Raw genomic sequence first — 12,500 nt, 5'->3', positions numbered from 1 at the left:
GGCCCTCGTGTCCTTGTGTCCTGGCCTAGAGAGACTGTTCACTTCTCCAACGCCCTCGTGCCCTGGCGGAGAGACTGTTCACTTCTCCAACGCCCTCGTGCCCTGGCGGAGAGACTGTTAACTTCTCCAACGCCCTCGTGCCCTGGCGGAGAGACTGTTAGCTCAGAGACTGCCTCTGTGTCTCAGCTTCAGCCGTGTCATCTGATAAACATCACAACCACCTTCAGGTCACACTTACCGTCTCACTAATTTAGACTTATCGAAACATGGGCCTTGAGCCTTGGGCCGTCCTGCGAAGTACAAAACAGGCTTTAGTGTTATTAAACTCTCCGTTCACAAAGACCCTGCTATCCACTGAGAACAGACAGTCGCCTGTGACAGTATGGTCATATAGACAGCGCCCCTTGTTGGCAGGAGGAGGTAACTGCAGCTGGTTGAGACAAGCAGGTGACGGAGGTGGCACCAACATGCAGGGTTAACCACTGAAAGCTAACAAGCTTTTACTTTTAAAAGGCACACAAGTTGAATAAATCAAGCGGCAAACATGCTGTGTCATACATGTATATGGCATGTAGTATATATGTATAATTATAGTAAGTATAGTATATGGTAGATGGTACATAGTATATGTACATTATATAGTATAGTATAGTAAATGTATATGGCATATAGTATATGTATATAGTAGGTATAGTATATAGTAAATGGCACATAGTATATATGTATGTAGTAAGTATAGTATATAGTAAATGTATACGGCATATCCATGCAGACGAAGCAGCTTATCTGTGATGGTGGCTTGGCACTGTAGAAGATTTTTAACTGATCTAGTCAAAAAGGATTTGCCAAGATTCGCTCAAACAGGTTAAGTCTGGTTTATTGAGAAAACATACGAGCGCAAGGACTTCAGGACAACGCACGTGAGTGGTTCATCCAAGTGAAGTGCCCCAGTCTGGTCTTGCGCGGCCTTGTATTCAAGCAAAACACAGGTATGGCGCTTCCAGGATGTGATTGGCTAACCCATTGTACACGTCATATTAAAATGGCAGGCGTCATCAACAGTGGTCGAGAATACAGACACGTGACATGAGAAAAGGCGGTAACTCTTGCAGGGACAAAGGATGGCTATTCTGGAGCAGACAACGTCTAGGTGTGTTGACCTCCTGGAGAGGTCATCCTGTCATGAATTACATTAGCACAGCTATGTGAAAGGTTGAGGGAGGTGATGAGACGATGAGACTACAATTTCTTTCCATGACAAAGTAACATGTGTTTCTGTTTTGGTGCTGTTAGCTCAGCTAGCTGTACTAGGGGGGGTTTTCAGGTGGGTCCCAGAATTACATGTCTTTCTTTTGAATCTTGTCATTAGTAGAATGGAATCCAAATACTTTCATCTCAACCTTTCCAAACGTGATGGTGATATCCGCAGGTTCGATGTTTTCATTGCCGGCTGGCATGTCTGTGTTCCATAGCCATAACCATATCTACGTAAACCACCAGACTGGCATGTCTGTGTAATAAAGATACATGGTCCTCCACGCTGTCCTCTTCACTTGCAGCCATTTTAATAAACATTTCAGCACTAGGCCATATTGTCAGCTCCTGATGACGGCCTAGTTCATTAAAATGGCTGCAAGCAAAGAGCTTTTTTTCTTTATTCAGTCCTTGCGAGTTTCTCCTACACACCTGCCCGTGCAGATGGGCAAAAAAGTGTTTCTTCTTCTCTCTATGTCCGTGTAATAATAACCGTGCCAAAACCTTACCGTCTCTATGTAAACACGCCAGGAGAGGCGTTAACAGACCAGTTCACAGACCTGGTCATGCCAGCAGGGAGAGTGTCTCTGCAATCAAACATATCTGAAACACACACATTCAAACTAGAATGGTATTTTTACCCATTCAAACAGTAATATTTGTATTTGATTGGAAACCTTTAAAGTTAAAAAAAATAATAATAATAATGTGAATAGTCAAATATGAGGCTTTAACAGGCGTGTGGGTGTAGCAGGTGTGTGTAGCAGGTGTGTGGATGTATCGGGTGTGTGTGGTTGTAACAGGTGTGGGCGTGTGTATGTGTGTGTGGTTGTAACAGGTGTGTGTGTGGGCGTAACAGGTGTGTGTGTGTGTGTGTGTGTGTGTGTGTGTGTGTGTGTGTGTGTGTGTGGCTGTAGCAGGTGTGTGTGTGTGTGTGTGTGTGTGTGTGGTTGTAACAGGTGTGTCTGTGTGTGGTTGTAACAGGTGTGTGTGTGGGGAGGGGTGTAACCTGTCTGTGTGTGTGTGTATGGCTGTAACAGGTGTATGTGGTTGTGTGTGTGTGGGTGGGTGTAACAGGTGTGTGTGTGTGTGTGTGTGTGTGTAACGAGTGTGTGTGTGGTTGTAACAGGTGTGTGCTTGTGTCCGTGTGTTCCAGAAAGCCCCGCGTGTCTCGGAGGATGACAGCGAGTTGAGGAAGGACCGCGCCTTGAAGAGCGTCAGCTTCCTCGAGTCCGTCTGCGTCATCACAGCCACACACTGCGACATGGAGGTGGAGGGACCCCACGAGAGCCAGCGCGACTACGCCCGAGGGCAGAACGGCGTCACTAGCCACCAGGAGGGTCTGGACTCAGAGGTGGCGCAGGAGATACGCTACCTGGACCAGGTTCTAGAGGCCAACGGCTGCGACGTCGCCACAGACGGGCCGGCCAATGGCACGTGCTCGCCAGAGTGCATGGTCGTCCACGTCGACGGCGCCCGCCCTTCGGTCGACGTGTCCGGCGCGGCTTCTCCTCCCGCTGCTGAAGAGGAGGTCCGGGTGGAGGGGAGGAGGCAGACGACCTTTACTGACCCGGAAGCGAACGCCTCCATAGCCAACGGTCACTCGGCGGACTCCTCCTCCTCCTCTAAGAGGGAGGCGCAGTTCGAGTTGCGGGCGTTCCAGGAGGAGCGGAGGCCGGCGCGGCTGTTCGAGACGCCCGTCGCGGAGGTGCGCGTGAAGAAGGTGCGTCCGTCCGAGGAGATGCTGGAGCTGGAGCGCGAGCGCCTGGAGCTGATCCGCGGCCAGGCGGTGAAGAAGAACCCGGGCATCGCCTCCAAGTGGTGGAACCCTCCGCAGGAGAGAACCCTGGAGGAGGAGCTGCCGCCCGAGCAGCTGGACTCGTACAAGAAGTACCGGCAGAGGAAGCAGCAGCGGTCCCAGACGCCGGACAACGCCAGCTCAGCGGTAGGTGTCTGAGAGGAGGCAGGAGAGAGTAGAGACCAAGGTTATAATAGTTTAGCTTTTTTCATTAGTTTTAATTTTGATATCGTTTTAACTTTTTGTTTTCAATTTCAGTTTTGATTAGTTTTAAAGCAGGTTTGCTAGTTTAGTTTCGTTTTTATTTTTTGATAATGCTTAGTTTTTGTTTCGTTTTTATTAGTTTCAGTATTAGTTTTAGTTTTTTATTCTTCTGCGCTAGCCTCGTGAGACCATCCTGATCTCGTGAGCTCACGTTGTTTCACTCCGTGTGAAACAAACCATCTGGCGCCCGTCAGGTTACTTCTGCGCAGGAGCACAGCTAAAGAACATGGAGGATAGATTACATGGACATGCCTCGTTACAACCCTCCTAATCAATTCTATTCTGTTTTATTTTATTTGATATACTTTCTCAATGTACTATTCTGTTCTATTTTGTTCTACTATACCTAATATCATAATCTACTCTGTTCTGCTCTATTCTATAACTTTATTCTAATCTACTCTGTTCTGCTCTATTCTATAACTTTATTCTAATCTATTCTGTTCTATAACTTTATTCTGTTCTACTCTGTTCTATTCAACTCTGTTCTATTCTATGTTCCACCTTTATTCTGCTTTACTTTGTTCTACTCTATTCTACTATACTGGGTTCTATTCTACTCTGTTCTCACCCTGCTGTGTTCCAGCCTTCGGTGGTGACCTTCGACCTGCCAGAGTCCGGCCCTAAAGAGGACGTGGTGGTGGAGCAGATCGACTTCCTGTCCGCCAGGAAGCAGTTCCTGCAGAGCGAGCAGGCCAGGCAGGGGGGCGGGGCCAGGAGGGACGTGGCTCCGCAGCTCTACTCCGCCAAGCCCTTCTCCGTGGCGACGGGGCAGCGCGCCCGCAGCCCATTGGTCGGGCCGGGCGACCCCGCCTCCGATAGGACCGGCTGCAGTCCGGCGGAGTCTCCCGAGGGTCACGTGACCTGGGAGGAGGAGGAGGACAGGGGCGGGGAGTTCACGTGCGCGCACGCCGTCATGACGATCCTGCGGGACGAGGATGCGCACCACGGCTCCGCCCACCTGGAGCTGGACTCGGGATTGGACGAGCTGTCGCTGCGCTCGCAGGACACGACGGCGCCGGAGACCCTGTCCGCCGACCTAAGCCTGGACACGGCGTCCGACCAGGACGCGCTCAGCTTGCCGCCCACGCCGGTGAACGGCAGGACGGAGGAGGCCGGCCACGCCGCGCCCAGCGACGAGGAGCTGGAGTTCCACGCCGGCGTCCTGGTGCACGACGCCATCCGGCACGCCCTGGCCGAGCGGGAGGTGGAGCCCGCGCCCCCCCCCGCCGATGCTGCCCCCTCCCCCTCCCCCTTACCTGCCCCCTCCCCCTCCCCCTTACCTGCCTCCCCCCCCTCCCCCTCCCCCCCCAGCCTGGCCGACGCCCAGCTGACTGAGGCAGTAGAGGCTCCAGCCATCTCCCCAGAGAAGCCCTCAGTCACCCCCTCCCCCTCGCCTCAGTCATCCCCCTCGTCCCCCCCTCAGCTGTCATCCCCCTCGTCCCCCCCTCAGCTGTCATCCGCCTCGTCCCCCCCTCAGCTGTCGTCCCCCTCCCCCCCGGTCCAGAAGCCCTCCCCAGCGCAGGAGAGGAGAGAGGGTGGTCCCAGGATCAGAGTCCAGTCCTCCTACGCCAGAGCGCTAGCGGCCGCCCCGGGCCCCGCCCCTGGCCCCGCACCGGCCCCCGTCCCCGCCCCCGCCCCCTCCAGACCGTCCCAGCCCTACCCGGCGCCGCCCCCCAGCCCCCCCAGCGAAAGGCAGGAGTTCAGCTACTTCAGTAAGTACTCCGAGGCGGCGGAGCTTCGCAGCACGGCGGCGGCCGTCCGCGGCCCGGAGGCGGAGCCTAGCGCCGGGCCGTTCCGCCTGCGCTCCCGGAAGCAGAAGACGCTGTCCATGATCGAGGAGGAGATCCGCGCCGCGCAGCAGAGGGAGGAGGAGCTGAAGAAGCAGCGCCAGACGCTGCCGACCCGTCCCGCCACCGGCCACGCCCCCGGCGGCAGGCAGGGCCAGGGGGCGACCGGCCAAGCGACCGTCGCCCCCAGAGACAAGCTGAAGACAAACAGCCTGCCGGCCAAACTGACCCTGACGGCCAGGACCGCCCCAGGTCAGCGCGCGAGTGTGTGTGTGTGAGCATGTGTGTGTGCGTGTGTGTGTGAGTGTGAGTGTGTGTGTGTGTGTGTGTGTGTGTGTGTGTGTGTGTGTGTGTGTGTGTGTGTGTGTGTTTGCCAGCAGGACAGTATGGTTCCTTGGCTACAGCCTGCCCTCTGGTGGTTTAAAAGAGAGCTGCGTTCACCAGGCAGGAAGCTTATCATTCCAGAACCATCCCAGACTTCCACCAGTTACCGTTCATCTGAGTTTATACAACTTGATCCTACTCTACTTTGTTCCATTCTATTCTAGTATACTCTGTACTAAACCAGCTCAGTGTCCTTGTAGTTAGTGTACGCCCTGAGCTTGGGAGGTTGGGGGTTCGATCCCCCGGCCGAGTCATTCCAAAGACTATAAAAAATGGTACCTAATTCCTAACAGGTACCCAATGCACTCAGCATCAAGGGTTGGATTGGGGGTGAGTCCCTGTGACATACTAGCGTCATGTCCAGGGGGTGTCGTCATATCCAGGGTGTCGTCATGTCCAGGGGGTGTCGTCATATCCAGGGGGTGTTCTTGTACATCAAGCTGCCTCACGCTAAGGAACCAGGAGATAGGCTCCTCCCCTAAGGGCCACTAGGTTGGACAACCATTGGTTCTCAAGACTACTTACTAACTTACTCACTTCATCAGAGTTGCTCCAAGCCTGGTCGTGCGTCTCCTCCGCAGGTAAGATCGAGAAGATCCGCCTGCCGCCCCCCGCGTCCCCGTCGGCGGAGGGCCCCCCCGCCTCCCCGCTGTCCGACCAGGGCAGCGACGACTCCGGGGGCCAGCGGCCCAAGAACTACATGCAGACCCTGATGGAGGACTACGAGAGCCACAAGGTGAAGAGGCGGGACAAACAGGAAGACAACAGCGTGAGTATCCTACCTGGGGTTGGGGGGGGGGGCTGATTTGATGGATACGTCTCTCAGTGCACTTGGACACATCATGAAACACAGCACATCTGTCCACTAACTAGGCTAACTAGCTAAGACAGGACAGGGATAGCTAACTAGGCTAACTAACTGGGTTATAATATTACTGTCCCCTCTGGTGACCTCCGAGCTGTCATGTGACTCATGCACGTTGTCACAGAGCAAAGGGACTTTGCAGAAGTGGAAATGAGAGTTTAAGGGGGAAAGCGCTGGAACCTTCTACCCTGAGAATCCAGTCCAATAAACAGACACTGTCATTGTCAACTGTGTTTATAGCTGACCAACCTGGAATCCTAAAGGGAAGGGTGACAGTTTCATATCCATGTTTAAAGGGAAGACTCCATTTCACTGCTGCCTCTGCTACTATGGGGCGGCTGTAGCTCAGTGATCGAAGGGTCAGCGGTTCGAATCCCAGCTCCGACTGTCCACATGTCGAAGTGTCCTTGAGCAAGACACCTAACCCCAAATTGCTCCCAATGAGCAGGTTAGCACCTTGCATGGCAGCTACCGCCATTGGTGTGTGAATGTGTGTGTGAATGGGTGAATGAGAGGTCATTGTAAAGCGCTTTGAGTGCCGCTAAGGTGGAAAAGCGCTATATAAGTGCAGTCCATTTACCATTTACTGTTTGTTTTGTTATTGTTGTTGTTGTTGTTGTTGTTGACTCCTGGATATCACAGCTAACGTTGTCTCTCCTCCTGGTCAGTACGCCCGTCTCTTGCTGGCTAGCGAGGTGACCACTGAGGTACCGCCCTGCTAGCCCGCACCTCCAACCCTGCCTGTCCTCCCCCCTGCATGTGTGTGTGTGTGTTCGTGCATGTGCGTGCTTGTGTGTGTGTGTGCATACGTGTGATTGTGTCTATGTTGTATGTGTGTGTGTGTGTGTGTTTGTGCATGTGTGTGCTTGTGTGTGTGTGCATACGTGTGACTGTGTCTGTGTTGTGTGTGTGTGTGTGTGTGTGTGTGTGTGTGTGTGTGTGCATGTGTGTGTGCATGTGTGCATGCGTGTCTGTGTTGTATGTGTGTGTGTGTGTGTGTGTGTGTGTGTGTGTGTGTGCGTGTGTGCGTGCGTGCGTGCGTGCGTGCGTGTGTGTGTGTGAGTGTGTGTGAGCCATACCAGTCTGGTGATGATGGAGCATACCAGCCTGTCCCTCCCTGGTATCTGGTTCATGTTGTGTTCAGGTCAGGGCCATAGAGAGATAGATCTTCCTATCCTGCCCAGTCACCCAGTGGATATGTGACTTATCACACGGTTCCATTTTGCGGACAAAACGGGTCTACGCACACGTATACTTCACTTGATTCGCGCAAAGGTAGTCACAGATTCTAGAAAAGTTGTCGACAACACTGAGTACAAAACTAGCTACCAATACTAGCTAACAACCCAGTTTTACTAGTAACTAGCTAACAATAACTGTTTTAATAGCAACTAGCTAACAATAACACAGTTTCACTAAGCAAGATATTAAAACATACCTTTTGAACATTGCTTTCACCATGTAGCTTTACTTGTTTTAATATCTTAGTGTTCTTAATTTGTATTCTGTTTTTATAGTGTTTATTCTATTTACACTATCACTACAGTTTCTTTTAAATCTGTTCTCACTGTGTTTATATGATTTATGTTTTTATCCATCTCTTTTTATGGAAAGCACTATGTGGTACTTTGATTTGTATGAATGGTTCTATATTAATAAAATGTCATTGACACACAGTTTTACTAGCAACTAGCTAACAACAACACAGTTTTACTAGCAACTGGCTAAAAACACTAGGCTACTAGCTAGCAAACTAGCTGCCGTACTTACTTGCGAACTAGCTACCATTCTAACTAGGTAGCTGCTGCTGCGTTAGCTAGTGTTAGTGCTAGAATGCCAGATAGCTAATTCACAGTGTACTAAGCACCATCCATGTCAACACAGGGATACACGTGGACACAGGGATCAGGCAGATTTGGTAGGTTTGACTCAGGAGTGAAGAAACTCTTGACGACCCTGAGTGGGTGCACTCGATCCGCATATCCTAACACCCCTGAGTGGGTGCGCTCGATCCGCATATCCTAACACCCCTGATTGGGCGCGCGGTGCACTATGACATGTATTGATCCGTGCGGTATGACACATATTGATTGTGCTGTAGTGTTGCCCTATCAGAGATCACACTGGGTTCTTCAACTACATACAGTATGTACGTGTAATGGCACATCTCAGTCTATGGCCCTGGCTAGTGTGTCCCGTGTGGCGTGGTCCTCCAGTCCTCCTCAGTGTGGAGCTGAGCCTGGCGGCAAGGTGGGGGGGGGGGGGTGTAGAGGGGTAGGGTTGTGGGGGGGGGCGGGGGTGTGTGGAGGGTGGGGGGGTGTTGTTGTGCCTGGGCATGCAAGTACTGTGTATTTCACATCTTTGCCTAAATATGTCTGGATTTTCTTCAAATTTTCCAGGTGTGCTTGGTTCAGGTGTACGGGGTAGCTCTGAGAACGTCTCCTCGGCCGAAACAAGCATACCTAAGAATTTGAACGAAAGCCTCGGTGTGTGATTGTGAGTCAGACACACGGCTGTTCAGTTACACCCACCCAGCAGGAAGAAGCTCTGTCCACCGTTCCATCCAATGTACGGTCACACATGGGTGAAGTGAATATTCACTAGGTGAATGACCATCGCCTGCCAAGGAGAAAGTTCAAAGTTCACCAAAGTTGATCTCCATGCGAAGGAACGATGCAAATTTATTTCGCCACCAGAAGCTACATTTTTTATTCGCCTCTTCTCTCGAATAGAATGGAAGTGAACAGGAGGCAAACATTAATTTCACCCATGTGTGACAGCACCATAAATGACTACTATTTGAGAGATATACAGCCCTGAGCAAAGGGCCTATGGGTTGTGACATTACTAACCCAGCTCCTAGCTGATTGGATGCCTGACTGATCAGTGTTGTGACTGGCTGTTGTGTGTGATGGTTGTGATTGGTTGTTCAAGGCTCTGACTGTGTTCTGCCCTCTGTGTTGTGCAGGTGCTGGAAGCGACGCGCGTGACACGCAGGAAAAGCAACATGGCTCTGAAGTGGGAGGCGGGTATCTATGCCAACCAGGGCGAGGAGGGAGAGGAGGAGGAGGAAGAGGAGGAGGAAGAGGAGGAGGAGGAAGAGTAGGCTTCGCCAGTGCTCTAAGACAAACGGATGGGGGCAGGAGGGGCGGGAAGGCGGGAGGAAGAGGAGGAAGATGAGGAGACCGGGCCCAGCAGGGCAAAAACGCAGTATTTATTCTTCTGAAGTTTTCTGATCACATGACCCACCCGCCGGCCAATCAGCTATCCAGGAGCCCCGCGCTATTCTGGAGACGTTAAGACTCATGGGAAACGACGGGCAGGGAGGGTGTCTGGGGGTTAAAGGTCATTTTAAATGTTTGACAGTAGTGTTGATCTGGGAGACGGGGAGGAGAGGCAGTCAGCTGCAGAGAAGGCCGAGTGTTGATATGATAAGCCAGGGTTGTGTTTGGGTGCAGACTGCAGATTTTGCAAGTTTCTAAAAAAAGCGAGGCGCAATGTATTGCTCTTTGGCATGCGATTTTTGCGGTTTGGGGTGGTTTTTTACAACTTTGGGGTGGTACCAGAGTAGCAGTCTCTGCGCCCCAACACCCTGCCACCCCAGAGACACAAACCCTTCCTGTTCTGCCGTCCGCAGTCTGAAAGGACCCAGCGCATCACAGAGTCTCAGACAGTATGACATCACTGGAACACCCAGGATGCTTTTCTGCTGCCTCGCGCTAACCACAGAGTTAACCCCAACCTAAGACACAGTTGCAGGTGGAGATCTGGTTTTATGAACGCATGAGTATATTTATCACCACTATCTGTCCCTATTCTAACTCTGTTAGCAGCCATGTAACTACGATCTCTGGGTTTATTACTGTACTATAAAGCAATATGTATCACAGGAGTGGTGGTGAGAAAGACAGTCAGGGTGTGGTTTCCTGATGATCACTCAGAAGGAGGATGGATGGATGGAGGGATGGAGGGATGGATGGATGGATGGATGGATGGATGGAGGGAGGGAGGGATGGAGGGATGGAGGGATGGATGGATGGAGGGAGGGAGGGAGGGAGGGAGGGAGGGAGGGAGGGAGGGAGGGAGGGAGGGATGGATGGAGGGAGGGATGGAGGGAGGGAGGGATGGATGGATTAGAGTGGAGTTTAAAGTAATAAGACGTGGAAGTCCATGCTGTTCTACATTTGGTAGAGGCCCCAAGAAAACAAACACACACACACACACACACACACACACTACTACTACTACTACTAATACTAATACTACTTCTACTACTACTATCATACAAATACAGAGTAACATACTGTATATGCTGTGGCTTTTGGACAAAACTTGGTTTGAACAAACTGTAAAAGAAATTATCTTCAACTCTGAAGTAGTCTGCATTAAGGATCTTACTGTTAGAATTTTTTTTATTCCAAATATCTATTTGTTCCCATATTGCTGATGCTTGTTTAATTGTCTTCTTGGATGTTGGATGTAAGCAGTTGTTGATGTAACATAATGATATAAGATAGCTAGAGATCCCTGGCCAGGATGAGTGGGAAATATTGCAATATTTTCATGTCATTCTTGAACTTGCTAGCTGAGGGAAAGTTTGATTAAGGCTTTTTGTAGTACTGCAGTCAAATCAAATATGTGTATATGAATTAGACTATAGAAAACCAATCATTTTCATAGCACATACTATTGAAGTAAAACTGACAGTTGGCATGAGTGTAAAACTCATTAAACTGGTAATTACAGTACTGGTCAGGGTGAGCTACCGACCTGACACTAGCCAGCCTGGTAGGATGTCCCTAGCCAGCCTGGTAGGATGTCCCTAGCCCTAGCCAGCCTGGTAGGATGTCCCTAGCCAGCCTGGTAGGATGTCCCTAGCCCTAGCCAGCCTGGTAGGATGTCCCTAGCCAGCCTGGTAGGATGTCCCTAGCCAGCCTGGTAGGATGTCCCTAGCCCTAGCCAGCCTGGTAGGATGTCCCTAGCCAGCCTGGTAGGATGTCCCTAGCCAGCCTGGTAGGATGTCCCTAGCCTGGTAGGATGTCCCTAGCCAGCCTGGTAGGATGTCCCTAGCCCTAGCCAGCCTGGTAGGATGTCCCTAGCCCTAGCCAGCCTGGTAGGATGTCCCTAGCCAGCCTGGTAGGATGTCCCTAGCCAGCCTGGTAGGATGTCCCTAGCCCTAGCCAGCCTGGTAGGATGTCCCTAGCCAGCCTGGTAGGATGTCCCTAGCCCTAGCCAGCCTGGTAGGATGTCCCTAGCCAGCCTGGTAGGATGTCCCTAGCCCTAGCCAGCCTGGTAGGATGTCCCTAGCCAGCCTGGTAGGATGTCCCTAGCTAGCCTGGTAGGATGTCCCTAGCCAGCCTGGTAGGATGTCCCTAGCCAGCCTGGTAGATGTCCCTAGCCAGCCTGGTAGGATGTCCCTAGCCAGCCTGGTAGGATGTCCCTAGCCAGCCTGGTAGGATGTCCCTAGCCAGCCTGGTAGGATGTCCCTAGCCAGCCTGGTAGGATGTCCCTAGCCAGCCTGGTAGGATGTCCCTAGCCAGCCTGGTAGGATGTCCCTAGCCAGCCTGGTAGGATGTCCCTAGCCTGCCTGGTAGGATGTCCCTAGCCCTAGTCAGCCTGGTAGGATGTCCCTAGCCAGCCTGAGAGAGACTACTGTCATGCTGTTGACTTTCACTACAGCGAAGGTGTCAGGCCGGGGAATCCCTCCAATCAGAACATTTCCTTCCCATCAACCAGGAAGTGATTTACCCACCCCCCCCCTTGAACAAACCTTCTGCAGAAACGTTTTGGTGGTTACTATGGTTACTTGCAGTGTTATAGGAAAATCTTTGTTGTTTTGTTTTTTTATATGCATATAATATATCAGAAAAGTATTTAACGGACTGTTGTCCCTCTATGAGTTCCAGGGATGTGGCTTGTTTCTGGGTTGGAAAGAGGTGCAGTAGAGGTCAGCTGACGGGGTAATACTGAACCTGCCTGACAGGCAGCGCGGCCTGATGGACATAGACTTGTGATTCGGCTTAAGAGAGACGAGCAAAGAGACCAGTAGAGAGAGACTGTAGAGAGAGATGGCCCTCGGGTGATTACTGTTTTTTTGCTTCCCTCTGGAATATGTAGAGAGTGGGTCGTATGCCCACCTCCCTTG

General features: G+C 51.6%; 1 protein-coding gene across 1 annotated transcript in view; it reads left to right on the top strand.

Annotated features, from left to right (window-relative positions):
* The window catches only part of LOC311327109 (A-kinase anchor protein 2-like), a gene marked incomplete at its 3' end in the record, with an annotated part of 27,139 nt that extends 17,678 nt beyond the window's left edge, over nt 1-9,461 (top strand). The window contains exons 2-6 of the mRNA XM_084460136.1: nt 2,411-3,205; nt 3,903-4,501; nt 4,631-5,358; nt 6,072-6,259; nt 9,324-9,461. Of these exons, the coding sequence (XP_084316262.1) occupies nt 2,411-3,205; nt 3,903-4,501; nt 4,631-5,358; nt 6,072-6,259; nt 9,324-9,461 (2,448 nt within the window). The remainder of the gene's footprint in view (nt 1-2,410; nt 3,206-3,902; nt 4,502-4,630; nt 5,359-6,071; nt 6,260-9,323) is intronic.
* Between the last annotated feature and the right edge of the window lie 3,039 nt (nt 9,462-12,500).

This window comes from Borostomias antarcticus, assembly GCF_949987555.1.
Source record: "Borostomias antarcticus genome assembly, chromosome: 30".
Classification (NCBI taxonomy): Eukaryota; Metazoa; Chordata; class Actinopteri; order Stomiiformes; family Stomiidae; genus Borostomias; species Borostomias antarcticus.
Note: the sequence above shows the minus strand (reverse complement) of the source record. Positions and strands in the feature narration are given on the sequence as shown.